This window comes from Theropithecus gelada, chromosome 19, assembly GCF_003255815.1.
Source record: "Theropithecus gelada isolate Dixy chromosome 19, Tgel_1.0, whole genome shotgun sequence".
Lineage (NCBI taxonomy): Eukaryota > Metazoa > Chordata > Mammalia > Primates > Cercopithecidae > Theropithecus > Theropithecus gelada.
In genome coordinates, this window is record NC_037687.1 from 15,811,534 (window position 1) to 15,836,781 (window position 25,248).

At 52.7% G+C, this 25,248-nt stretch overlaps 1 protein-coding gene across 6 annotated transcripts in view; it reads left to right on the top strand.

Moving 5' to 3' along the window:
• AP1M1 (adaptor related protein complex 1 subunit mu 1) overlaps window positions 1-23,909 on the top strand; it is a 32,604-nt gene extending 8,695 nt beyond the window's left edge. The window contains exons 3-13 of one of the 6 annotated variants that reach the window (XM_025369235.1): window positions 71-138; window positions 1,716-1,846; window positions 2,722-2,869; window positions 4,069-4,104; window positions 15,009-15,135; window positions 16,136-16,278; window positions 16,725-16,796; window positions 17,347-17,505; window positions 22,008-22,133; window positions 22,774-22,849; window positions 22,988-23,909. In XM_025369235.1, the coding sequence (XP_025225020.1) occupies window positions 71-138; window positions 1,716-1,846; window positions 2,722-2,869; window positions 4,069-4,104; window positions 15,009-15,135; window positions 16,136-16,278; window positions 16,725-16,796; window positions 17,347-17,505; window positions 22,008-22,133; window positions 22,774-22,849; window positions 22,988-23,010 (1,109 nt within the window). In that variant the 3' untranslated portion in view covers window positions 23,011-23,909. Of the gene's footprint in view, window positions 1-70; window positions 139-1,715; window positions 1,851-2,721; window positions 2,870-4,068; window positions 4,105-15,008; window positions 15,136-16,135; window positions 16,279-16,724; window positions 16,797-17,346; window positions 17,506-22,007; window positions 22,134-22,773; window positions 22,854-22,987 lie in introns of all 6 variants that reach the window. The other 5 variants (XM_025369234.1, XM_025369237.1, XM_025369236.1 and 2 more) reach the window with 5 other exon arrangements.
• The last annotated feature ends 1,339 nt before the right edge of the window (window positions 23,910-25,248 follow it).

Consider the following 25,248-nt stretch of genomic DNA (forward strand, 5'->3'; position numbering starts at 1 on the left):
TCCATGAACCAGGATCTTCCAGGCAGCAGCCCCAGCCTCTGAATGCTCCTTAACTGTGACCACCATGCAGTGGTTGCCACATCCAAGAAGAATGCATGCGTGTCGCTGGTCTTCTCCTTCCTCTATAAGGTGGTGCAGGTGAGTCTCGCTCAGCGGGGCTGTGGGCTTGGGTGGCAGCTGTCTTGGCTCTGCTTGTGGACCTCCCCATACCCGCCACCTTAGAGACAGCCGTGGCCTCCCTAGAGAGTGCTGGGGCTGGAACCCCAGGAAGTGGCAAAGGGGAGCCCCAAACCCCGCCGCCATGCCTGTGGCATTCTGTAGCTCGTGTTGCTCCCTGACCCTGGGGAAGAAAGGAAAGTGAACAGGAAAAGGTGGGGCTGAGCAGTGGTGCCCTGACCCTGGAAGGGACAAGCAAGTCCCCCAGCCAGCTTTGGAAGCATATGGGGTGACCAGCTGATGGGGCTGGAATAACCAGCAGAGCTGCAGAACTGAGCCAGCTTAGAATGTCCCAGGGGGCTCTCAAGGCACAGATGCCGGAGGCCCACCTTGGAGAGAGCTGACACGCCAGGCCCAGGCTGCCAGTGAGATGCAGACAGCAGCCAGAGCAAAGGTCCTGGGACAGGTGTGTGTGTGGTGCGGCCAGGGAGGCCGGCATGCCTTTGGCAGAGTATAAAGCTGAGGTCAGCTGGGAAGAGGGCAGCTTATACAGGAGTGTGGATTTCGTTCCACTTCTGATGAAAGGTGGTGGAGGGCTTTAAGCAGGAGACTGACGAGACATGGTTTGATCTAAAGCAGCCTCTCTGGCTGCTGAGCAGAAGGAGGACTTGAAGGCAGCCTGGAAGCCAGTGAGGAGGCTGCTGCTGGCTTCCTGGAGAGGATGAGCCTGGCTGGGGCGGGCTCTGGGGCTCAAGAAAGTGGGGAATAGGACCCAGGAGGCCTGTGCTGGGCCTGGGAAAGCTTTCATCCCTCACTGATGCCGCCTGTGCAGAATGTTGGGGAACAGGGGCAAGCCTGGGCGGTGAGGGCGTGGGGAAGGAGCTGAGGGTCACCTGGGAAGGCCCCGCGTGCAGGCCAAGGGCTGCCTTCACTGGACCCGTGGTGCTGTCATAGGCAGGGCTGGGCCTGGCTATGACACCTGTGATTTCCAAGCAGAGGCCGGGCGATCACAGTCCTAAAGCGCACGGGGTCAGCAGATCAGAGGATGGGGGATGAGGGAAGGGGAAGGTCCTCACCCAAGGGTTGGGCAGTTCCTTTCTGCTTTAGTGACGCCCCTTCCTTCAGCATTCGTGCCTGCAAAAGTGCTTCTAACAGCCCCTCTTCTTTGGCGTCCCTTCCTTAACCTTCTGAGCTTTCCATTGAAATGGGGAAGATGGTAGCTCATCAGGTCCTCGTCTGAGTCACTCCAGACTCAGGAAGGGATGACAGTTACAGTTGCTCAGGAGGGGCTCCCTGCCTGGGGGTGTCTGGGCAGGGAAGAGAACGGGGACATCTGTAGCAGCTCCAGACTGGTCCCACCCCACAGCCAACCACTGCTGTCCTCCTGCCCCATTACCTGGGTCCAGGGCCTGTAGCACGCCACCGAGCCTGGGAAGTGGGCTGTTGGTAGGACTTAGTGGGCAAATGAATGTGTGCAAGCGTTCATTCATTCCTCATCTGTCTGCTCAACGATCTGCCTCTCGTCCCTCCCTCCCTCCCTCCCTCCCTCACCGCCACAGGTGTTTTCCGAGTACTTCAAGGAGCTGGAGGAGGAGAGCATCCGGGACAACTTTGTCATCATCTACGAGCTGCTGGACGAGCTCATGGACTTCGGCTACCCCCAGACCACCGACAGCAAGATCCTGCAGGAGTGAGTGGGCAGGGGTGGGGCCTGGGGCCAGGCCTGGGCAGTGTCATGACATCGATGTCATCAGGTGTGGAAACAGAAGGGGCAAATTTGTGTTCGTATTGTCCCCCACCCGCCTTCCACCTCCAGCCATATTCGGGTTTTTACTAAGTTGCTTAGTGGTTTTAATTCGTTTCCTCCTCTACACCCCTACATAACAGTGCTTTTCCTGCTCCTCATCTTTACTCTCCATCCGCGCGGATGCCCTCAGTCTCTTGCTACTAAGGTAGCTCCTTTGTTTTTACTGTCATAAAATGAGACTGTGATCGAAATCTCCCCTCTTTGGAATCCTGCCCTTCAGATAGTAAGCAACGTGAATTAAGTGCTTCCTGGGGGCCAGGCCCTAGCACTTCACATTCACTCGATTCATAGCCTCCCCGTTTACCGTCTCCTCGTTTTACAGGGGGTCAAGCAAACAGACTCCCCGAGAAGCCTGTGTTCCTAACCACTGCACCTGCTGCTCCCTCAGCGGGATGGGGTCACCAGGTTACACTCCGAGGCGGCAGTTCCATCCGCATGCTCAGCGGGGATGGGAAGCAGCTCACACCCACTTCTTGTTTTCCTCCCCAACATGGTCTTCTTGGCCCCCCCAAATGAGCACTTTAGACTCTATAACTTGAGTGTATTGGGTTTTGGAAATTATGAAGATTTTCCTGAATGAAGCAGCCCCAGGTGAAACCACAGGCTGCCTTTTCTGGAGCTGCTGAAATCCAGGGGCTGTTTTCAAGGTGGCTAGAACCAGCCCTGCACCCGCCCTGACCCTGCCGAAATATCAGGGCCAGAAGCTGTGGCGTTGGTGCAGGTGCCACCTGCTTCACTCTGAGCATGTGGCCCCACAGGTACATCACTCAGGAAGGCCACAAGCTGGAAACAGGGGCCCCACGGCCCCCAGCCACCGTCACCAACGCGGTGTCCTGGCGGTCCGAAGGCATCAAGTATCGGAAGAATGAGGTGTTCCTGGACGTCATCGAGTCTGTCAACCTCTTGGTAGGCCTCCTTTCTTTCCTTCTTCTGTAGGGTTTTATCTCCTCCACGATAGAAATAAACACAGCATTTTTAAACTGGCAAAGCCCCAAGAGCCATTCTGTGTGGTAACAGATAGCAGGATTCCGTTTGGGCCACTCATTGAAATGTGAGTTTGTCTTATCTTTTTTTTGAGACCGAGTCTCATTCTGTTGCCCAGGCTGGAGTGCAGTGGCGCAGTCTCGGCTCACTGCAACCTCTGCCTCCCAGGTTCAGGCGATTCTCCTGCCTCAGCCTCCTGAGTAGCCGGGATTACAGGCGCCCACCACCATGCTCGGCTAAAGCTTGTTTTATCTTTATTAGCATTTATGCTGACTAAGAATCCATACAGGCACATTATTTTTAAAAATTAGAAGCAGGATATGAGGTTAGAAAGTGAAGGACTCTTATCAGTCACCATGTACAGAAGAAAGAAAAAAAAAAAAGAAACCAAAGGGCTCCTATAATCAGAAAGATTAGGATTTATTCACCGCCAGCCTCTCGGGCCTCATTCTGTAGATAGACAGAAACAAGTATGTTGGTTTTTCTATAAACCTGAGATCATAAGATGTGGTTCTCCTGTAACTTATTTTTTTGTTGTCGTTTGGGTTTTGATTTTGCGTTCAGTGTTACTGTTTTGTATATATTTGTTGTTGTTTTTTTTTTTTTTTTAGTTTTTTTAATTATGAGGAAAGTTGACATTTTGAAAATGAATTTTGGCGCTTGTGCAGATTTGTGTACCCATCACCACACCCAAGACACAGAACCTCAAAACCTCCTCATGTTGCCACTTCGTAGCTCCACGCTCCCCTCTTGCCCATTTCCTGGCCGCCATCGATCTATTTTCCGTCACTGGAGTCTTCATCGTGTTGTGATTGTCACATGAACAGCATCATATGTCACTGTAGCTGTCTTTCTGAGATTGTCATATGAATGGCGTCATACAGTCATGAGCTCTCGAGTCTGGCTTCTTTAACTCCTTCTAATTCTTGGCGATTCATCCAAATCCAATTGTTTTGTGTATCAAAAGTCTGTTCCCTTTTATATTTATTTGTATTTATTTTCTGTTCTGAACCACAGAAGGACATTTGGGTGGTTTTCCAATCTTTGGCAATTGTCAATAGAGTTGCTAGAAACATGTCGTGTCCAGGTTTATGTGTGGACATAAGTTTTCATCTCTCTAGGGTAAATACCCAGGAGTGGGATGGCTGGGTCACACGGTAAGTGTATGTTTACCTTTATAAGAAACTGCCAAACCATTGCCGTTTTGCATTCTCACCAGCAGCGGATGAGGGTTGTGATGACCCCACATCCTTGGTCAGTAGTTTTATTTTTGTCATCCTAATAGGTATGTAGTAGTATCTCAGCATAGTTGGGTGTTTTTTTTTTTTTTTTTTTGAGATGCAGTCTCGCTGTTGTCGCCCAGGCTGCAGTGCAATGCCACTATCTCCACTCACTGCAACCTCTGCCTCCCAGGCTCAAGCGATTCTCCTGCCTCAGCCTCCCGAGTAGCTGGGATTACAGGCGCCCACCACCAGGCCCGGCTAATTTTTGTATTTTTACTAAAGACAGGGTTGTCACCCTGTCTGTCACCATGTTGGCCAGGCTGGTCTCGAACTCCTGACCTCAGATGATCCACCTGCCTCTGCCTCCCAAAGTGCTGGGATTACAGGTGTGAGCTACTGCACCTGGCCTGTTGCATTTTCTTAATGGCTAATAATGTTGAGCATTGCTTTACATGTTTCTTTGTCATCTGTACATCCTCTTTGGAGAAGTGTCTCTGTGCATCTTTTTAGCATTTTAAAATTGGGTTATTTTTGTATAGTTGAGCCTTGACAATTCTATGTATGTCCAGATAGAAGTCCTCTGTCAGATAGGTGATTTGCAAGTATTTTCTCCCAGTCTGTAGCTTATCTGTTTATTCTCTTAGTAATGTTTTTTGTTTGTTTGTTTGTTTGTTTGTTTTAGCCAGAGTCTCACTTTGTAGCCCAGGCTATAGTACAAGTTGCATGATCTTGGCTCAGTGCAACCTCCGCCTCCCGGGTTCAAGTGATTCTCCAACCTCAGCCTCCCAGGTAGCTGGGATTACAGGCCCATGCCACTGTGCCCGGCTAATTTTTGTATTTTTAGTAGAAACAGGGTTTTACCATGTTGGCCAGGGTGGTATCGAACTCCTGACCTCAGGTGATCTGCCTGCCTCAGCCTCCCAAAGTGTTGGGATTACAGGAGTCAGCCACCATGCCTGGCCCCCAATACTATATTGAATAGGAGTGGTGAGAGAGGGCATCTTTGTCTTATGCTGATTTTCAGGGGGAATGCTTCCAGCTTTTGCCCATTCAGTATGATGTTGGCTGTGGATTTGTCGTAGATGGCTCTTATTATTTTAGGTATGTTCCTTCAAAACCTAGTTTGTTGGCTGGGCATGGTAGCTCACGCTATACTAAAAATAGGAAAATTAGCCAGGTGTGGTGATGTGTGCCTGTGATCCCAGCTACTCGGGTGGCTGAGGTGGGAGAGGATCACTTGAGCCCCAGAGGCGGAGGTTGCAGTGAGTCCAGATTGTGCCACTGCACTCCAGCCTGGGCGACAGAGCAAGACCCTGTCTCCAAAAAAAAAACAAAAACAAAAACCCAAAAAACTGTAGTTTGTTGAGAGTTTTTAACATGAAGAGATGTTGAATTTTATCAAAAGCCTTTTCTGCATCTATTGAGATGATCATGTAGTTTCTGCCTTTAGTTCAGTTTATGTGATGAATCATGTTTATTGATTTGCATATATTGAACCAACCTTGAATCCCAGGGATAAAAGCCTTCTTGTTTGTGGTGGATTAGCTTTTTGATGTACTGCTAGATTCAGTTTGCTAGTATTTTGTTGAGGATTTTTGCATCAATGTTCATAAAGGATATTGGCCTGAAGTTTTTTTGTTGTTGCATCTCTGCCAGGTTTTGGTATCAGGATGATGCTGGCCTCACAGAATGAGTTGGGGAGGAGTCCCTCCTCCTCAATTTTTTTGGAATCATTTCAGTAGGAATGGTACCAGCTCTTCTTTGTACATCTGATAGAATTCAGCTGTGAATCCATCTGGTCCAGGGCTTTTTTTGGTGGGTAGGCTATTTATTACTGATTCAATTTTGGAGCTCATTATTGGTCTGTTCAGAGATTCAGTTTCTCCCTGGTTCCATCTTGAAAGGGTATATGTGTCCAGGAAATTATCCATTTCTTCTAGATTTTCTAGTTAGTGTGCATAGAAGTGTTAATAATAGTCTCTGAGGGTTATTTGTATTTCTGCAGGATCAATGGTAATATCCCCTTTTTCGTTTCTAATTGTATTTATTTGGATTTTTTTTTGTTATTAGTCTAACTAACAGCCTGTGTATCTTATTCATTCTTTTAAAACACCAGCTCCTGGCTTAGTTGATATTTTGAATGGTGTTTTTGTGTCTCAGTCTTCTTCAGTTCAGCTGTGATTTTGGTTATTTCTTGTCTTCTGCTAGCTTTAGAGGTGGAGGCTTTTGCTTCATGAGTTCTTTTAGTTGTGATGTTAGGTTGTTAATTTGAGATCTTTCCAACTTTTTGATGTGGGCATGTAGTGCTGTAAATTTCTCTTAACACTGCCTTAGCTGTGTCCCAGAGATTCTGGTCTGTTGTATCTTTGTTCTCATTCGTTTCAAATAATTTCTTGACATCTGCCTTAATTTCATTATTTACCCAAAAGTCATTCGGGAGCAGGTTGTTTAATTTCCATGTAATTGTATGGCTTTAAGCGATTTTCTTAGTTTTGAATTCTATTTTTATTGATTTGTGGTCTGAGAGAGTGGCTGGTGTGCTTTTGGTTCTTTTGCATTTGCTGAGGATTGTTTTATGTCCAATTGTGTGGTTGTTTTTAGAGTATATGCCATGTACAGATCAGATATATTCTCTTGTTTTTGGGTGGAGAGTTCTGTAGACATCTGTCAGGTTCAGTTGATCCAGTGCTGAGTTAAGGTCCTGGATATCTTTGTTAATTTTCTGCCTCACTGATCTGTCTAATACTGTCAGTGGGGTGTTGAAGTCTCCCATTGTTATTGTGTGGGAGTCTGAGTCTCCTTGTAGGTCTCTAAGAACTTGCTTTATGAATCTGGGTGCTCCTGTTGGCTGCATATTTATTTAGGATAGTTAGATCTTGTTGAATTGAATCCCTTATTATGCAATGCCCTTCTCTGTCTTTTTTCTATCTTTGTTGGCTTAAAGTCTGTTTTGTCTGAAATTAAGATTGCTACTCTGCTTTTGTCTGTTTTCTATTTGCTTGGTAGACTTTTCTCCATTTTGAGTCTATGAGGGTTATTGCATCTGAGATGGGCCTTTTTTTTTTTTTTTTCCTCTCGAGGCAGAGTCTTGCTGTGTTGCCCAGGCTGGAGTGCAGTGGTGCAGTCTCGGCTCACTGCAACCTCTGCCCCCCAGATTCAAGCAATTCTCCTGCCTCAGCCTCCTGAGTAGTTGGGATTACAGGCATGCGCCACCACACCTGGCTAAGTTTTGTAGTTTTAGTAGAGATGGGGTTTCACCATGTTGGCCATGCTGGTCTTGAACTCCTGACCTCAAGTGATCCACCTGCCTCGGCCTCCCAAAGTGCTGGGATATTACAGGCATGAGCCACTGCACCCAGCCAAGATGGGTGTCTTAAAGGCAGCATATCATTTGGTCTTACTTCTTTATCCAGCTCTTGCCACTCTGTGCCTTTCAATTGGGGCGTTTAGCCCATTTACATTCAAGGTTGGTATTGATGTGTGTGTATTTGATCCTGTCATTGTGTTGTTAGCTGTTCATTATGCTGACTTGTTTGTGTGGTTGCTCTATAGTGTCACTTGTCTGTATACTTAAGTGTGTTTTTGTAGTGGCTGGTAATGGCCTTTTCTTTCTTTCTTTTTTTTTCTTTTTTTTGAGATAGAGTCTTGCTGCATAGCCCAGGCTGGAGCGCAATGGCATGATCTCAGCTCACTGCAACCTCTGCCTCCCAGGTTCAAGTGATTCTCCTGCCTCAGTCTCCCTAGTAGCTGGGACTACAGGCACGTGCCACCATGCCTGGCTAATTTTGTTTTTGTATTTTTAGTAGAGACAGGGTTTCACTGTGTTAGCCAGGATGGTCTCCATCTCTTGACCTCGTGATCCACCTGCCTTGGCCTCCTAAAGTGCTGGGATTACAGGCGTGAGCCAGTGCACCCGGCCTTTTTTATTTTGTTTTGTTTTGTTTTGTTTTTGAGATGGAGTCTTGCCCTGTCACCCAGGCTGGAGTGCAATGGCATGATCTCTGTTCACTGCAACCTCTGCCTTCCCGGCTCAAACTATTCTCCTGCCTTAGCCTCTTGAGTAGCTGGGATTACAGGTACCCACCACCATGCCCAGCTAATTTTTATATTTTTAGTAGATATGGGGTTACACCATGTTGGCCAGGCTGGTGTCGAACTCCTTACCTCAGGTGATTCTACACTCATAAGAGATACTGGTTTGTAATTTTCTCTTTTTTGTAATGTTTTTATCTGGTTTTGGTATCAAGGTAATGGAGGAAGTGTTTTTTCCTCTCCTTTTTTCTGGAAGACATTTTATAGAATCCATGTTAATTATTTAAACATTTGTTAGAATTCACCACTGAAACTATCCAAGCCTGGAGATTTATTTTACAAAATGCTTTTAACCATGAATTTCAAAAAAAAAGTGGTTTTTTTTCTTTGAGATGGGGTTTTGCTCTGTTGCCCAGACTGGAGGGCAGTAGCAAGTTCACAGCTCACTACACTTTGACTCAAGTGATCATCCTGCTCAAGTGATCATCCCGCCTCAGCCTCCCGAGTAGCTGGAACTATAGCCATGTGCCTCCATGCCCAGCTAGTTTTTGTTTTTGTTTTTGAGACAGTCTCTCTCTGTCACCCAGGCTGGAGTGCAGTGGCGCAATTTCAGCTCACCACGACCTCTGCCTCCCAGGTTCAAGCGATTCTCCAGCCTCAGCCTCCCATGTAGATAAGATTACAGGCATGCACCACCATGCCCGGGTAGTTTTTGTATTTTTAGTAGAGACAGGATTTCACCTTGTTGGCTGGGCTGGTCACAAACTCCTGACCTCAAGTGATCTGCTCACCCCAGCCTCCCAAAGTGCTGGGATTACAGGCGTGAGCCACCGTACCCAGCCCTAAAAAGGTTTTTTTAAAAAGCCATTCTTGTAGAAGAGGTCTACTGGCTACAGATTCCCTTGGTTTTCCTTTAAGAATGTCTTTATATTTTACCTTTATCCCTGAAGGCTATTTTCACTGGATATGGACTTATGAATTGACGGTTTTTGTTTAGCACTTCAATATGTGATGTCACTTCCTTCTGGCATCCATCATTTTTGGTGAGAAATCCACAGTCCCCCCAATCTTTATTCCCATATAAGTGATGTGTTATTGTCCTCTGGCTGCTTTCCAGATTTTTCTTTGCCTTTAGTTTCAGCAGTTAGATGAGGTGTGCATATCTTTGTGTTTCTACTGTCTGGGATTTGTTCAGCTTCTTGGATCTGTAAGTTTATGTCTTTCATCAAATTGGGAATTTTTCCATCATTGTTTCCTCAAATATGGTTTTTTGTTTTTTTGTTTTGTTTTGTTTTTTTGAGACAGAGTTTCATTCTTGTTGCCCAGCCTGGAGTGCAGTGGCACAATCTCATCTCACTGCAACCTCTGCCTCCTAGGTTTAAGCTGTTAGAAGTAAAATGTTTATTCAGAAACAGAATGCTTGTTCCTCAGTACTGCAAGGAAAGATCAGCATTCAGACAAAAAGTTTTCTCAGCAAGGCAAATTTACCTTCTGCAGAAAGGGTGCTCCTTGCAGATGGAACAATGGCGAGAGCACACCTGAACAAAGGAGGGAAGCTATTTTTATCCCTTATGCAGCTTGTCCCTGCTGCTGTGTCCTATCTCCATTGGCTGGAGCCAGACCTCACAATCTAAGCTAAACCTGACTGCCTAATAACTTAAAACTTTCCTAAATAGGTAAAGGCAAGGGAGAACAAAGGAAAAAGAGGAAGTTGACTCATTCCCTTATATCTAACATCCCGTACATCTAAAATAAATATCTTGGTTAAAGTGCAAGGACATAGAATGTACTCATTCCCTTACATCTAACATCCTTATGTCTGAAACAAATATTTTGGTTAAAGTACAAGGACATAGAATGTGCTTATTCCCTTGTATCTAACATCTCTTACATCAAAAACAATTATCTTGGTTAAAGTACAAAGACATAGAATGTGCTCATTCCCTTGTATCTAACATCTCTTACGTCAAAAACAAATATCTTGCTTACAGTACAAGGATATAGAATGTACTCATTCTCTTGTATCTAACATCTCTCACATCAAAAACAAATATCTTGGTTAAAGTACAGGGACATAGAATGTACTCATTCCCTTATATCTAACACCTCTTATGTCTAAAACAAATATTTTGGTTAAAGTACAAGGACATAGAATGTACATTATTTCTAACACTTACGATTTATTCTTTAATAAGAAGGGCAACTTTGAAAAGGAACTTTTTTGCTTTCTACAAAGCGATTCTCCTGCCTCAGCCTCCTGAGTAGCTGGGATTACAGGCATGTGCCACCACACCTGGCTAATTTTGTATTTTTAGTAGAGATGGGGTTTCTCTATGTTGATCAGGCTGGTCTCGAGCTCCCAACCTCAGGAGATCCACCTGCTTTGGCCTCCCAAAGTGCTGGGATTACAGGCATGAGCCACCGCACCTGGCCCCCAGATATGTTTTTGTCATTTGACTCTTCCTTCAGGACGCCAGTGACATGAAAGACCTTTGGTTATTGTCTCATGTGTCCCCGAGGCTGCTTATTTTATTCTATCTTTTCTTCTCTCTGTTAGATTGGACAATTTACATTGATCTGTCTTTAAGTTCATAGGTCCATTGTCCCTTTCCTATTTGTCTCCATTCTGCTTTTTTTTTTTTTTCCAAGATAGGGTCTAACTCTGTCATTCAGGCTGGAGAGCCATGGAGCAAGCATGGTTCACTGTAGCCCCAACCTCCAGGCTCAAGTGATCCTTCTGCTTCAGCCTCCTGAGTAGCTGGGACTACAGGTGTGTGCCACCAAGCCTGGCTAATTAAAAAAAAAAAAATTTGTAGAGATGAGGGTCTTGCTGTGTTGCCCTGGCTGATCTCAAACTCCTGGGGCAAATTATCTTCCCACCTCATCTCCCAAAGTGCTGGGGTTACAGGCATGAGCCACTGTACCTGGCCTCCATTCTGCTATTAAGTCCATCAAGCAAGTTGTTTATTTCAGTTATTATATTTTTTAGTTCTAAAATTTCTCCATTTGATTCTTCTCTCTCTCTCTCTCTCTTTTTTTTTTTTTTTTTTTTGAGATAGGGTCTTACTCTGTTGCCCAGGCTGGAGTATAGTGGTGCAGTTATAGCTCACTACAGCCTCAACCTCCTGTGCTCAAGTGATCTTCCCATCTGAGTGTGCTGAGTAGCTGAGACCACAGGCATGCACCACCATGCCTGGCTAATTCTTTTTATTTTTTATTTTGTAGAGACCAGGACTTGCCATGTTGCCCAGGCTGGTCTCAAACTCCTGGTTGATTCTTCTTTATGATCTGTTTCTTTGCTGAGACTTTCTATTTTAACATTTGTTGCAAGCATTTGCAGTTTTAAAAATAGCCATTTAAAGTCATCAGATAATCCCAACATCTGTGAAGTGTTGACAGTGGTTGATTGGGTTTTCTAGACAAGTTGGCATTTTCGTGGTTGTTTGTGTGCTGAGTAATTTTGGATTGCATCCTGGACTTTTTGAGCATTATGTGGTGATATTCTAGGCCTTACTTAAGCTATATGGGAAATATTGATATTTTTGTTTTAGCCGACAGCCAATCTTACTTTTAGGCCACACGTTCCAACCCCCAACCTGTAGACCATGAACATCATGTCAGTTCTTAAAGCCCCTGTCAAATTTCCAGGTCAAATCTCCTGGGTGTGCACTGCCCACTGGCCAGTCTGGAACCAGGGTAGTTAGTTCAGTTCTCAAAGTCTTTGGTAAGTCAGAGTGTGGTATACGCACAGGATTCACACATGCTCGATTCTAGAGAGTTCTGGAGACATAAAGCACTTCATGGGGTGACTTTCCTGAGCTTCTGGCTCTGTGCTGTCTACCCGGTACTTTTCTGATACCTTGCGGTTTACTCTGTTGCACACATCTGCCATTGGGCCCACTTCCCAACTCACATGGAGAGAGGACAGAGTGAGAAAAGGACAGCGGTTGCCCCACCCCCTCGGAACAGTAGCTGGCGCCACGGGGCCTGGGAACGAGGAACCAGGGAGACGGGGGACTTCTGTGTTTTCCAGGAGAGTCTGGAGTTCCTCTTCTGGCCCCAGAGCCAGGCCTGGAGGCTCCACTGAGCCTCGTGTGCTCTGTGGTGCACACTTCTGCTTCCAGACTGCTGCTGCACTTTCTCATGGGGGCGGTGGGGACACTGCGTTCGGGGCGCTTCCCTGGTCCACCTGCCGCTGTCCTCCGTGTTCCAGCAACTGCCAAGCCGTCTGCCCAGGTTTCAGAGCTGTAGTCAGTGGCAGGGGAAGGGGCACCAGCCGACCCACCTTGCCAGCCGCTTGCTTTTATGTTCACTCTGGCCTCATCCCTGCGGTGTGGGTGGACTGTGATGGGCTCAGCCGATCCAGTCATGCGGGTCACTCGGGCGCCCGTTTCTGACGGCCACAGGCAGTGCAGCATTGGGCACACTTGCTCAGCCCCAGACGTGTGCACTTGGGTGTCTCCGCGACCTGGGCCGGGATTTCTGGAGGGCTGAGGCGGAATTGCCAAGGAGAGTGCTGCCCGGAAAGACTCTTCCAGCGCGCTCCATGCAGACCTCTTCGCTTTCTTACTTTCTAAGCCATGGGACGGGACAGTGGCCTTGCTAACCACGTTCCCCTCTCCCCTGGGGACCCTTGACTGATGGTTTATTGAGCCCAAATCTGGGTGCTCTGGGGTGCAAAGGCAAGTCCCAGGGGACAGCTTAGAGAGAGCCGAGCAGGGAAGCGCTGGGGCTGCGGGGGTCCCTGCCACAGTGCGCTGCTGCACGTGGCTCCACCCCACACGGGGCAGCACAAAGGCAGCTGTCAGAATGCCGCCTTCCTAAGTGGCTTGCAGAGCTGGCAGCTGGGTCAACATTTGCCTCCAGTTGCGATCATGTGAGTGGAGCCTCGTACTTACACAGCCGGGCCCTCAGCAAGCATCCCTTCAGCACCCACTCTGGGAAGTGCACCGGTTCTGGGTGGCTTGTCACACCTCAGCTGAGAAGGTCCCGATTGCTGCCCACAGGGCTGAGATCAGCCTCATGGACTGAGCGGCTTTTCAGCTCCACTCCCTGGGCCTGCCTTCACGGCATTTGTGACCTCAAGTGTTCAGTTACAGCTGGCTGCCGGGACAATCCCGACTCCCTCAGGGGGAGGCAGCACCCAAAGGGAATTAGGGGCTGTGACAGTTGAGAAGAGGGCCCTCCGAGAAGGAGGCAGGCGAAATCCCAATGCTCGGGCTCCTGGAACCCCGGCCGGTGAGGGTCCCGAGCTCCTGAGCCTCCATGTGTCCACTGAGCACCTGCTGCCACACACGCTGTTTCCAGTGCTGGACATGGCGGCGCACAGCCGCACGTGGCTTCCTGCAGCAGGGAGACAGAGACAGATAAGCAGGCAGTCGCAGGGAAGCTGTTGTGCACCATGGGATCAGGGAGCTGCTTGTGAGATGAGGACGGGACAGCACCAGGAGGTGAGGCTGGGGAGGTGACAGAACCAGAGCCCTTGGGGCCATGTCCAGTTCCCTGCCCCTCCCCAGGCTGTCATTTGCTTGGCCCCTCAGTTTTCCCGATTCTCTCAGAGGTGGCAGGCTGGTGAGGGTCTGTTTGTCTACCCAGTGCTTTTTGGACATCATGCAGAAGACTACACAGACTCTCCTGCCACTCTGCAGACAGGAAACACAGGCCCTGCACCATGTTAGCCTGGCTGGAGCCAGCATCTGGCCCCAGGTGTCCAAGTCGGTGGCCTTTGGCCCACTTGCTGGTGTGGGCATGGCCTCATGCAGCGTGGCAGTATGCAGTGGTGGCCAGGGCTGCAGCCCCTGCGATTTTTCTGCCTGTCACTCTGTGCCCTCAGCACGGGGCCTCCGATCTGTGCCTGTTTCCTGACTTCTAAAATGGATGCAAGAAGAGATGCTCCAGCATCTTGGCTCCCTCAGGACAGGCTAGGAGATGCAGGACCATCGCCCTGGTGTGGATTTTTAATTGCACTTTCAGATGCATCTCGGCATGCGCAGTGGGTTACACCCCCTCAGGTCATCTCCGCACGGTCCCTTCCCCAGAGGTTGTTGAGGCGTGTGTGGAGCGATGCCTGGCGTGGTGGAAATGCTGTCAGTGTCAGCCACTGTGACTGGATTTAAGTTGATTATTTTGGATCAAGTGTTATCACACTTCAGGGTGGCCCTGGGAAGCAGGAAGGAGTCAGGACCCAGGAAGTGCCATCTCTCATAAGCCCTGGGGTGGAGGGGCCGGTGGCCTCCCCAGGAGGCCAAGAGGAGAAACAGCATTCAAGAAAAGCAAGTCTGGCCTGGTCCAAGAGACCCCAGCCCAGCCCACTGGGTGAGCAGGGACCATAAGGTCCTGGCTTGGGGCCAGCCGAGCTCATGGCCTCTCGAGGCTGATTCAGCACAGGGACCAGCTCCCAGGTCGGCCCGGGGCATTCAGGGGGCTCTCAGGAGGGAGGGACTGGTGCCTGAGAGAGAACTCTCAGAGGGGGCTCCAGGCACGCATCACCAAGCCCCATTGTGGCCTGAGGCCTAGAGGGCAGGACCCACAGTGTCCACCTCATGTCCACAGGGTCCCGGCATTAAGGCTGGAATAGGGGGTGGGTGAACCTGGGGACCCTCAGCCAGGCATGGGTTGGTTTGGGTTGGGGGTAGGCCTGAGCCACAGTTGGGACTCCCCCAGCTCAGGGGATGCCCAGGAGAGAGATGGGCTTGGAGGTGAGAAGGGCGTTGAGAGTGGGGTGGCCAGAGGGTCACATGATGTGGTAGGAGGCAGTGGCTGGTGAGTTGCAGACCTCCCCTCACGCCCACACCACCCCCCCCCAGGTCAGCGCCAATGGCAACGTCCTGCGCAGTGAGATCGTGGGCTCCATCAAGATGCGGGTCTTCCTCTCGGGCATGCCCGAGCTGCGCTTGGGCCTCAACGACAAGGTCCTCTTCGACAACACGGGCCGTGAGTACCTGTGCCAAGGGCCCTGCCCATGAGGACGGCTTCACCGGGCACGCACATTACAGCCCAGGGCAGGGTTGGGCCAGGCGGAGGAACAAGCTAGTTTCAAGCACTTGGTTTAGCAGCATTTCACACTGCTTGAGACAGCTGTGTAGAGTATTCATCCATCCCGGGACATAGAAGGCGCAGGGGAGTGAAATCCTCCAGTCCAGCTGGGAGGCCCCCATCACCTGGCCTCACATGCCAGGTCTTGCACCCTGCCCTGCACTGCCCAGGCCGCTGGAGCTCAGGCTGAGGCCTTGCTCGCTTCCTCCCAGGCCAGGTTCTCCCTTCACCTTGGGCCCTAGGTGTGGGCTGTGTGAAGGCCACGCACGGTGATTCTCGCTCCTGCCGCTGGTCTGTAACACTTCCCACGGCAGGGCGGGGTCAGAGGGGCTCAGGGCCTGGGTTTGCAAACTGTGCCTCCCGCCTCTCAGCTGTCACAGGCCACTGGAAGAGGGTGCAGTGGCTAGGCATGCCCCCATTCCTGGCCCAGTGAGGGCTTCTTGGGCATCAGCCCATGAGGGCAGCTCCCCGCCTGGGGCTGGGCAAGGCCCCACCCACATAGCCCTCAGTGAGGTGGGAAACCGAGGAAGACCCAGGACCCCGTGGATGCCGGGGCCTGAGCCCTTGCGGAGCCCCGAGCCATCCCCCAGCCGAGTCCATCGGATCAATCATTCAGTGAACATGTTCTGAGCTGGTCCCCTGGCTGGGCCCTGGGGTGGCCGCTGGAGACTCAGCATGAACCAGACCCACCAGCCCTGCCCCCCGGGACCCCAGGAGTATGAGGAGTGACGGGGCAGTTGTCTTGGGACCCAGCCCCCTTGGTGTTTGTGGCCCAGGCTGCTGTTACTGCGTGGACTGGGGGCCCTGCTCTGCTGGGGTGGGTCCCAGGGGGTAGGAGTACTGCTGAGAGAGTGACCCGGAGGGCCCAGGTCTGTTCTACCCTCACCCCTGACCCCAGGCGGCAAAAGCAAATCCGTGGAGCTGGAGGATGTGAAGTTCCACCAGTGTGTGCGGCTATCACGCTTCGAGAACGACCGCACCATCTCCTTCATCCCGCCCGACGGCGAGTTCGAGCTCATGTCCTACCGCCTCAACACCCACGTGAGTGTGCCGCCCCGGGGCTGGGCTGTTGGTGGCCGCCTCCTCCCCTTCACCTCCAGGAGGTGAAGCCCAGGCAGGCGCCGGGGCTGGCCCCACCCCATGCTCCATGAGCTGCCTGGCTCCGCAGAGATGGAGTCTGAGGACCTGGGACTCCGAGCTTTCTGAGGGGCACAGACCCCTTTGGCCACCACACCTCTTTCCCAGGCAGCCCCCTAGAGCAGGCCCTGCGCACGTTTTCTGCATTTGCACCGAGGCCTCCCTAGTAGCTCCCTGCTGCCTCGGCCTGTCTGCCCTGACCCTCCCTGACGCTGGCCGTGCACTCCCCACAGGGCCCTGGGCCAACAGCTGGGCAGATGGCCCCTTGCCCTGGGCCTTGGTTTCCCCTCTGAAATGGGCCTTTGTCAAACACGGCCAGGTGTGAGCACCCTCTCTGCCCTCCTCGGCAGGTCAAGCCTTTGATATGGATCGAGTCGGTGATTGAGAAGCACTCCCACAGCCGCATCGAGTACATGATCAAGGTGCGGGGGCCCGAGGCCACCCACTGAGGGCCTTCTGGTGTCTCTGGCCCGTCCTGGGGGCCTAACCGAGGGCTGGGGGTGCCGTAGGGCTGCCATCCATGCACCCTCGCTGTGGCCTCAGATGCAGGCGTGGCCTGACACTGAGGAGACACCACCTGGGGCCTGCTCCTAGATGGTGCCACTTGTGGGGAGGGGCCTATAACTAGGCGTCCAGGACACTCCCAGAGGTATTGCCCCCAGTGGAGCACCTCTGCCCCTCAGTGACCCTGTCCAGCGCAGCCTGGCCCTGGGACACAGACATTGTCCTAGGAGGGCAGGGCAGAGGGAGGGATGGGGAGCCTTGGAAGCTGAGCAGACAGGAGGACGAAGATGAAACGCCTGAAATTAGGCCTTGGGAGAGTCTCAAGGGTAGGAGTGGGGGTGGGTAGTGCCTGGAGAAGTGGGGCTAGGGAGGATTCCCCAGGCCAGGCTGAGGGACCTGTGGCCTGGAGGGGCTGGGCTAGCTCACTTTGGCCTCTATAACCCCGGGCCGCATCGGCCTGGCCTGCAGGCCAAAAGCCAGTTCAAGCGGCGGTCAACAGCCAACAACGTGGAGATCCACATTCCCGTGCCCAATGATGCCGACTCACCCAAGTTCAAGACGACGGTGGGGAGCGTCAAGTGGGTCCCTGAGAACAGCGAGATCGTGTGGTCCATCAAGTCCTTCCCGGTGAGCACTCCATCCAGACATCCACATGCCCCCTGCAAGGCAGCCTGGGTGCCGCAGGACCCCCGCACCTCGAGATGGGGTGACCGTGGCCACCGTGTCCCCCACACGTGGGACTTCTGAAAGGGTGGACGGAAAGCCAAGGACTGGAGGGAAAGCGGGAGGAGTCAGAGGCTGACTCGGCCCCTGGGCCCCTTTCTGCTTTCCTCTTGTTTGTGAACCAGCCTCTGTCTTCACCCTCAGGGCAGTGCCCTCTCCCTCCCTCTCTGTGCTGCCCCCGAGTACTGATGTGAGATGGGGCTCCTGTCCACGCAGGCCCTGGAGGAGCCCCGTCCACTCTGGCAGGTGCAGGGCCCTTTCCGTGCAGGCTCAGCCTTGCCTGCCATCAAGGGGCATGGCTGCCTGTAGGCCAGAGCAGCACAGCCTCCCAAGCCCTGCACCAGCCGCCCATGTCCTGGGCCAGCTCTGCACCGGCATGACTTCCCCAGCACCGTGTTAAGGATTCTGAGGGCTTGAGTCTGGGCTTGCCGGGTGTACGCAGTGCACAGAGAGGCTAGGCCCGGGCACGGCTCTGGAGCCAAGCCGGGTGGCACTGACCTGCTCCGCCAGGCGGGCTCAGGGCAGGCGCTACTTTCCATGTTCTCCCGTCTCTTCGGCTGCAGCCCCAGCTGAGTTAAGCTGGAAATGCTGCAATTCAAGCGCCTTGAATTTCATGATGGCACTTTCCCTCCCAGCCTCAATCTAATCACATGACATAAAATGCAGACAGTAGAGGAAGGAGAGAGAAAAGCCCATTACCCCACCACCTAATACTCCCGTCAGCCTTTCTGCGCGTCTCCTTCTCACCTTTCTTTCTGCGTATTTTGGTCTTCCTCATTATACGCAAGTAGAGCCAACTCGGCGCCTGCCCTTCCACGCGGCGCTGCAGCAGAGCATTTTCCTTCTGGTGTTCACTGTCTTCTTGGCGGTCGGCTTTGGGAGCTGTGGAATATTCCATGGAGGGGTGGTGACCATCCCTGATTGTTGGATTATCTCCTCTTTTCCTGCAATTCCACTGTTGAAAATAGTGTTTATCATTTAAAACACAATGGGAGAATACCTCATCAAATAAACAGCATGGTGAGCTGTAGACGGAGGAGGAAGGGACAGGGCTAAAGGCCGAGACACAGGCCGGCGTGGACCATGCTTGTGTAGATTTGACTTCGAAGCCGTGCACAGGCACACCTCATTTTATTGTGTTTCCCAGATACTGCATTTTTATTTTTGTTTCAGTTTTTAAACAAATGGAAGGTGTGTGGCAACCCTGTGTTGAGCAAGTCTGTTGGCGCCATTATCCCAACAGCACGAGCTCACTTCGCGTCTCTGTGTTGTCACTCTTTAGCAATAAAGTATGTTTTAACTAAGGTATGTACATTCTCTTAGATATAATACTGTTGCACATTATTCAGACTACATTATACAGTAAGCTTTTTTTTTTTTTGAAGATAGTCTTGCTCTGTCACCCAGGCTGGAGTGCAGTGGCACAGTCTCGGCTCACTGCAGCCTCCACTTCCCAGGTTCAAGTGATTCTCCTGCCTCAGCCTCCTGAGCAGCTGGGATTACAGGCATGCACCACCATGCCTGGCTAATTTTTTTTTTTTTTTTTTTTTTTGAGACGGAGTCTCTCTGTCACCCAGGCTGGAGTGCAGTGGCGTGATCTCCACTCACTGCAAGCTCTGCCTCCCGGGTTCATGCCATTCTCCTGCCTCAGCCTCCCGTGTAGCTGGGACTACAGGCGCCTGCCACCACGCCCGGCTAATTTTTGTATTTCTAGTAGAGGCGGGGTTTTACCATGTTAACCAGGATGGTCTTAATCTCCTGACCTCGTGATCCGCCTGTCTCAGCCTCCCAAAGTGCTGGGATTACAGGCGTGAGCCACTGCGCCCGGCCGCCTGGCTAATTTTTGTATTTTTAGTAGACATGGGGTTTCACCATATTGGCCAGGCTGATCACGAGCTCCTGACCTTGTGATCCACCTGCCTCGACCTCCCAAAGTGCTGGGATTGCAGGCGTGAGCCCCCCAGCCCGGCCAGTAAACGTAACTTTTATATGTACTGGGAAACCAAAAAATGTATGTGACTTGCCTAACTGTGCTATGTGCTTTATGGCAGTGTCCAAACTGCAATATCTCAAGGTATACCTGTCAGTGCTTTCCAAGCATATAAAACAAAATTAAAATGGAAAAAAAGGTAATTCCTAAAAATGAAAAGCAAAATTAATTCATCAGCGTATCAAGTTGATGACAGCTACAGATACACATTACTTCAAGTAACACACCCTAAAGACAAAAGGAAGTGCAGGAAATAAATTTTAAGAAATACAGAGAGGTAGATGATTGATAGATTAGATAAATAAATACCCTTCCCTCTTTCTTAGATTGCTGCATACTAAAAGGTTTTTTTTGTTTGTTTTTTCTTTTTCTGAGAAGTCTCGCTCTGTTGCCCAGGCTGGAGTGCAGAGGCATGATCTCGGCTTACTGCAACCTCCACCTCCCAGGTTCAAGCGATTCTCCTGCCTCAGCCTCCCAAGTATACAGGCACACGCCACCACGCCCGGCTAATGTGTGTATTTTTAGTAGAAGCAGGGTTTCGCTGTGTTGCTCAGGCTGGTCTCAAACTCCCGACCTCAGGTGATCTGCCTGCTTCGGCCTCCCAAAGTGCAGGGATGACAGGCGTGAGCCACCACGCCTGGCCTATTGTGAATAATGCTGCTGTGAACGTGGGTGCATACACATCTCTTCAAGACACGTTTTCATTTGTTTTGGGTATATCCCCAGAAGTGGAATTGCTGGATCATGAGGTAATTCTATTTTCAATTTTTTGATTTTTTGTGGAAGTGCCACAGTGTAGGCTGTTTGCTTTTAAACGCAGTGTTTCTCAGTCCTGTCCCTACTGCCGTCTGTTACCAGGGTAGAGAATTTGACGTGTGCCCATGGGTGGCCATGGCACCATGACGCTGTCCACCTGGACGGAGAGCTGGGCCGGGCCTTGCGTCCGGGCCTTCTCCTGGCTCTCTCTGCATCTCCCATAGCACCCGTTTCATAGAAGTTGCTGCCACGTTACTTGGTGCGTGGGTACCTGTGACTATTGGGACGGCAGCCTCTAGGATTGTGGCCTGTCCTCCTGTTCGCCTGTCATTCTCCCTTGTGATGATGGCAGCCCTGTCCTCTTTTGTCTGCCTTTGGCAGCACGCCTGTCAATGCCTGTTCTTCCTACCCGGGGAGCCCTTCTCACTGTGCCTTTGTGGCGTCGAGTCGGTTTTGGTGTGTGAGCTGGCGCCAGCCTACAGCTCTCATGGAGAGCGGAATTAAACCCATTCGGCTCAACACGACAACACGGGCTGGGCATGCAGGCCTCCATGGCCCCTGGGGAGGGTCTGCTTCCCTGCCTTTTCTTTGGCTTGTGTTTTCGCTTTGGTCTTTGCTAAGGTTCAGATTTGGGGTCAGGCTGAGTGTTTGGGACACAGGCTAGTCACCGAGCAGGTTTGTTCCCTCGCTGCCTGCTTCACCAGTTGCTGATGTTGCATCATCCCCCCGTCATCCTCCCGGAGTCTGTACTCAGCACATGTCACCAAGTCAGGCAGAGTTCTCACTGTCACACTGCCCTTGTGGCAGTAGGCAGAGATGGACCACTCGGCCCTGCCCCAGGTGCATGGGGACGGCCCCTGCTCTGAGGTGGAAACAGCTCTAGTTGGCAGCAGCTCCCCCTGAACCTCGGCCTGAGCCCTGGGGAGCACAGACTGTGGGGTTCCAGGCATGGCCAGAGCTGAGATCGTGCCCCCGACTGCTCAGGGCGAGACCAGGCACTGGGGGCGACCAGGCTGCGACCTGTTGTTCCTCAAGGCAGGGAGAGGGTAAAGGCCACAGCCAGGACTCCGGTTCTAGTCGGAGCCAGAGCCGCCCCTGCTCACCCTCAGGAGCAGGACCCAGGGCTGACCCGTCACTCAGTGCACGCTCCTTGGTTTCTTCCTTTTGTCGCCTCTCCCTGGTCATGGTTCTCACCTGGACACTCTATTTTCTTTCACATGCTGTCCTGAGACTGGGCGTGTGGTCTCTGTCCCCAGCAGCCCTCACCTGCCACGGTCATTACACACTCTTCCTTCCCATGGCCGGTCTGTGTGGTTCGCCAGCCTTGGAGGAAAGTGCATTCGGGGAGCTGGAGCGGGGGGTGCTGGGCCACTGCAGGCCACACTGGCAGGGGCTTGGTGACTGGGGCTGGCGGCTTGGTGAGCTCAGCTCTGGGTGCCTAGGTGTCCTCATGGGGCAGCTGGACACCCCAGAGCAGAGGCTGTCCTTACCAGCCTGGGGCAGCACAGGGCCAAGCTTTGGTTCCCCAGCACAGGGGCTCATGCTCTGCTCCCTGGACTGGGGTGAGTGGTCAGTCTCTGCCCATCGCCACTAGGGCCAGAGCTGTTGGCTAAGCTGGGGCAGGACCTGGGCCTGAGCGCCTCCCCCGTCTGCTCCCCAGGGCGGCAAGGAGTACCTGATGCGGGCCCACTTCGGCCTGCCCAGCGTGGAGGCTGAGGACAAGGAGGGCAAGCCCCCGATCAGCGTCAAGTTCGAGATCCCGTACTTCACTACCTCCGGCATCCAGGTACGCAAGGCCCAGGCGGCTGGGCCCAGAGCAGGGACACAGGCCGCAGGGGACACATTAGCGCAGCCAGCTTGGGAAGGGGTGTCGGTCAGCTGGAATCAGGACCCTGCAGTGCTACAGGCCTCTGCCTCTGCCTCCCCACAGATGGGGAGAGGCCGGGCTGCCTCTGCTCAGCCCTGACCCCTGAGCTCAAAGCTCAGAGATCATTCTGCCCCAAAACTAGCGTTTGAGGCTCTGCCATCCACACTCGTGCCCCGTGGGACCTCTTTTCCCTGGCACCCCCTCAGGAGCCCACAGAGGGAGGAGAGGTTCCCACACTTTTCCCTGGCACCCCCTCAGGAGCCCACAGAGGGAGAAGAGGCTCCCAGAGAGCCAGGGGCCTTCTGGCCGGGCGCCCCCAGCAGGCCACCAAGGCCGTGTCTGCAAGCCACATCCTGGCTCCTCAGTGCTTCCAGAGGCGGCTCTGCCCTCCCACAGCTTTGCATGGTCCAGACAGATCCCTTTCACCCTCCGAGGCCTGTACTCATCCGCTTGTCATGGCCTCCCCTGCCAACCCCAGGCTGCCCCAGCAGGAATGATTAAGGGGGGACCAACAGGGCGGGAGCCTGCGGTGCTCAGGGCCCTGCTACCTGTGCCCCAGGTGCGCTACCTGAAGATCATTGAGAAGAGTGGATACCAGGCCCTGCCGTGGGTGCGTTATATCACGCAGAACGGAGGTGAGTGAGGCCCCACCCGTGGGGTGGGGTTGTGCTGAGGGGTCCTCTGGGGCTACCCCCAGGGTGGAGCCATTGGGTCGGGTCCCGAAAGCTGGAAGGGTGCAGAGCCCAGCATGATGCCTCCCTCCTGTCTCCTAGATTACCAGCTCCGGACCCAGTGAGGGGCTGTCGCGGCCAATGCCCCGGCCTCGGGGCTCCTGGGACACACCTGCCAAGCCGGCCAGATGGAGGGGCCCTCCCTGGTCTCTGGCCACCCTCCCAGCCTCCGCCCAGGGACCCCTGCCTTCCCCAGGCCACCTGCTCTGCCGTTGACAGTCGTCTCAGAAGCCCCTTTCCCAGAAGAGGCTGGTCTTCGAGAAGGCTCGTCTCTTTTCCCCCTGAAGTCAGTTTCAGGGGAAGGATGTGAAAATTTTCCCTTTTGAGGTTACAGCCTTTTATGCTGTTGAGCTCCCAGGTACCAAAAAGCTTGGCCAATGCTTGCCAGCCAGCCAGCTGCAGTTGGCATCTGCCACGAAGGAAGCACCAGCCTCGCCGGGCCAGCAGGGGCGTCATTTTGTTGCCATTTTGTTGAATGTTATGGGTTTATGGGGGTTCCTGGAACTTGTCTTTGTGCGTTCATTGCTGTTTGTGTTACCCTCACTGTCCCCATGTCCCACCCACGTCCTCCGGCACTCAGGCAGCACTTAGTGAGGACGAGCCCTCACCCCTCTTGTCTTCCTCCCTGGCAGCGCCCGCAGCGGGCCGTTTACACGTTGGGGCCGGCACCTGGTGCTCTCGGGAGCCACTGCAGCGTCTGCCTGCTGCCTGGACTCGCAGGCCTCACCTGTGGCGCCTTCCCAGGGCCAGCCTGGGTCACAAGACGCTGTCACTCAGCCGGATCAGTATTGACCCACCAGGGGAGGTGGAGATCGGTGAGAGACGCCGGCCTCAGACTTTTTCCCACTGAGGGTCCAGAGAGCGGGGCCACGTGTCACCCACGTCTGCGCTTGGTCACCCACCCTCCCTACCCTGTGTGTGTTCACGTCATAGTTACATTAAATTCCATTCATTGAATACTCCACAGCCTTCCTCTGATGCGGCGTGGTCCCGACCCCTCCTGCGTGACCACAGGCAGCTGCAGGGCTTGCCTGGTTTCATCGCCGACCTTCCCTGTGGCCCCACGAGGTGTCACCAGCTCCCTCTGCTTCCCCAGCTGAAACACAGGAAAAGCAGCTGCGGGAAGAGGCAGCTGCAGCGCTGGACCGTGGGCCACCACTTCCGGGCCACACAGATGAGGCCACGGAGGTAGCGTCTTCTCCTCTCATCCAATCTGCTCCACCCTCAGATGGCCAACAGCCTGTCCCCACCTCTCCGCAAACTAATGGCCGACTCAGAGCATGGTCCTTGTGTCCACAGCAGCAGCCCCTGTGTCCTAGCTAGAAATGCAGGTTCATGGGCCAGCCCTGACCCGCCAAAGTGGAGGCTCTGGGTGCAGGGTCCCAGAAAACATTAACAAGGCCCCCAGGTGCTTCTGTGAACTGCTACCTGGTCCATGGGGGAAACAGCACATAGACAGGAAGTGCCGCCTGCTCTTGGCTCCCTCCCGGACCGGTGCTAATGGTCCTGCCTGGCCAGCAGCCTCTTGCCTGCCTTCTCCCTGTCCCTCTCCTGTCTTGCTGAGTGAGCTCATCCTCAGGTGTCTAGTGGGCATCCGACCTAACGGCCCGAGTAGAGCCTTCTGCCCACGTAGGTCTTCCCCATCTCAGTCAGTGATGCTGCCCCAGCCCAGGCCTCAGACCAAAGCCCTGGAGGCCTCCCTGGGGCCCCTCCCCTCGCTCTCCACACCCATGTCGGCAGCCAGCCCTGATGGCCCCTCCAGGAAACCCTGGGGCTGACCCCATTGCCATCCGTGCTGCCACCCCCGGGGCCGAGCTCCAGTGTGGGCTGTCACCGTCCCCCACCCTGCAGAGCCCCCATGCTGGGACACTGCAGGGACAGGAGAGGGCTGGTCCACAGGACAGAAGAGAGACTTCGGTTTCCAGCAACTTACCAGAGAAGACCTGCAAACCCTCCACTACAGACAGTAGAAATGCAGGAAATAAAGCAGACGCGCCTAGCCGTGCCCATAAAAAAGCGAGGAGATCCGCAGGAGCCCAACACGAAGGAAGCAGATGTGGAAGTCACCATGGGCTCACACCGGAGTTGCTCTTGGAAACCGCAGGGTTTAGGTTAGGTTTGGGGGCCAGGTGGCAGATAGGACTTTGGGCCTCGGGAAGATGGTGAAATGCAACGGAGCTGACTCCTACGTGAAGCTGGGATCCTCGAGGGTCCTGATACTCACAGTAAAAAGATGGACTAGAAAAAACATTTGCCCTCCACCCCTGAGAGTAAGCACTGTGTCCTCTCTCTGCCTGAGATCC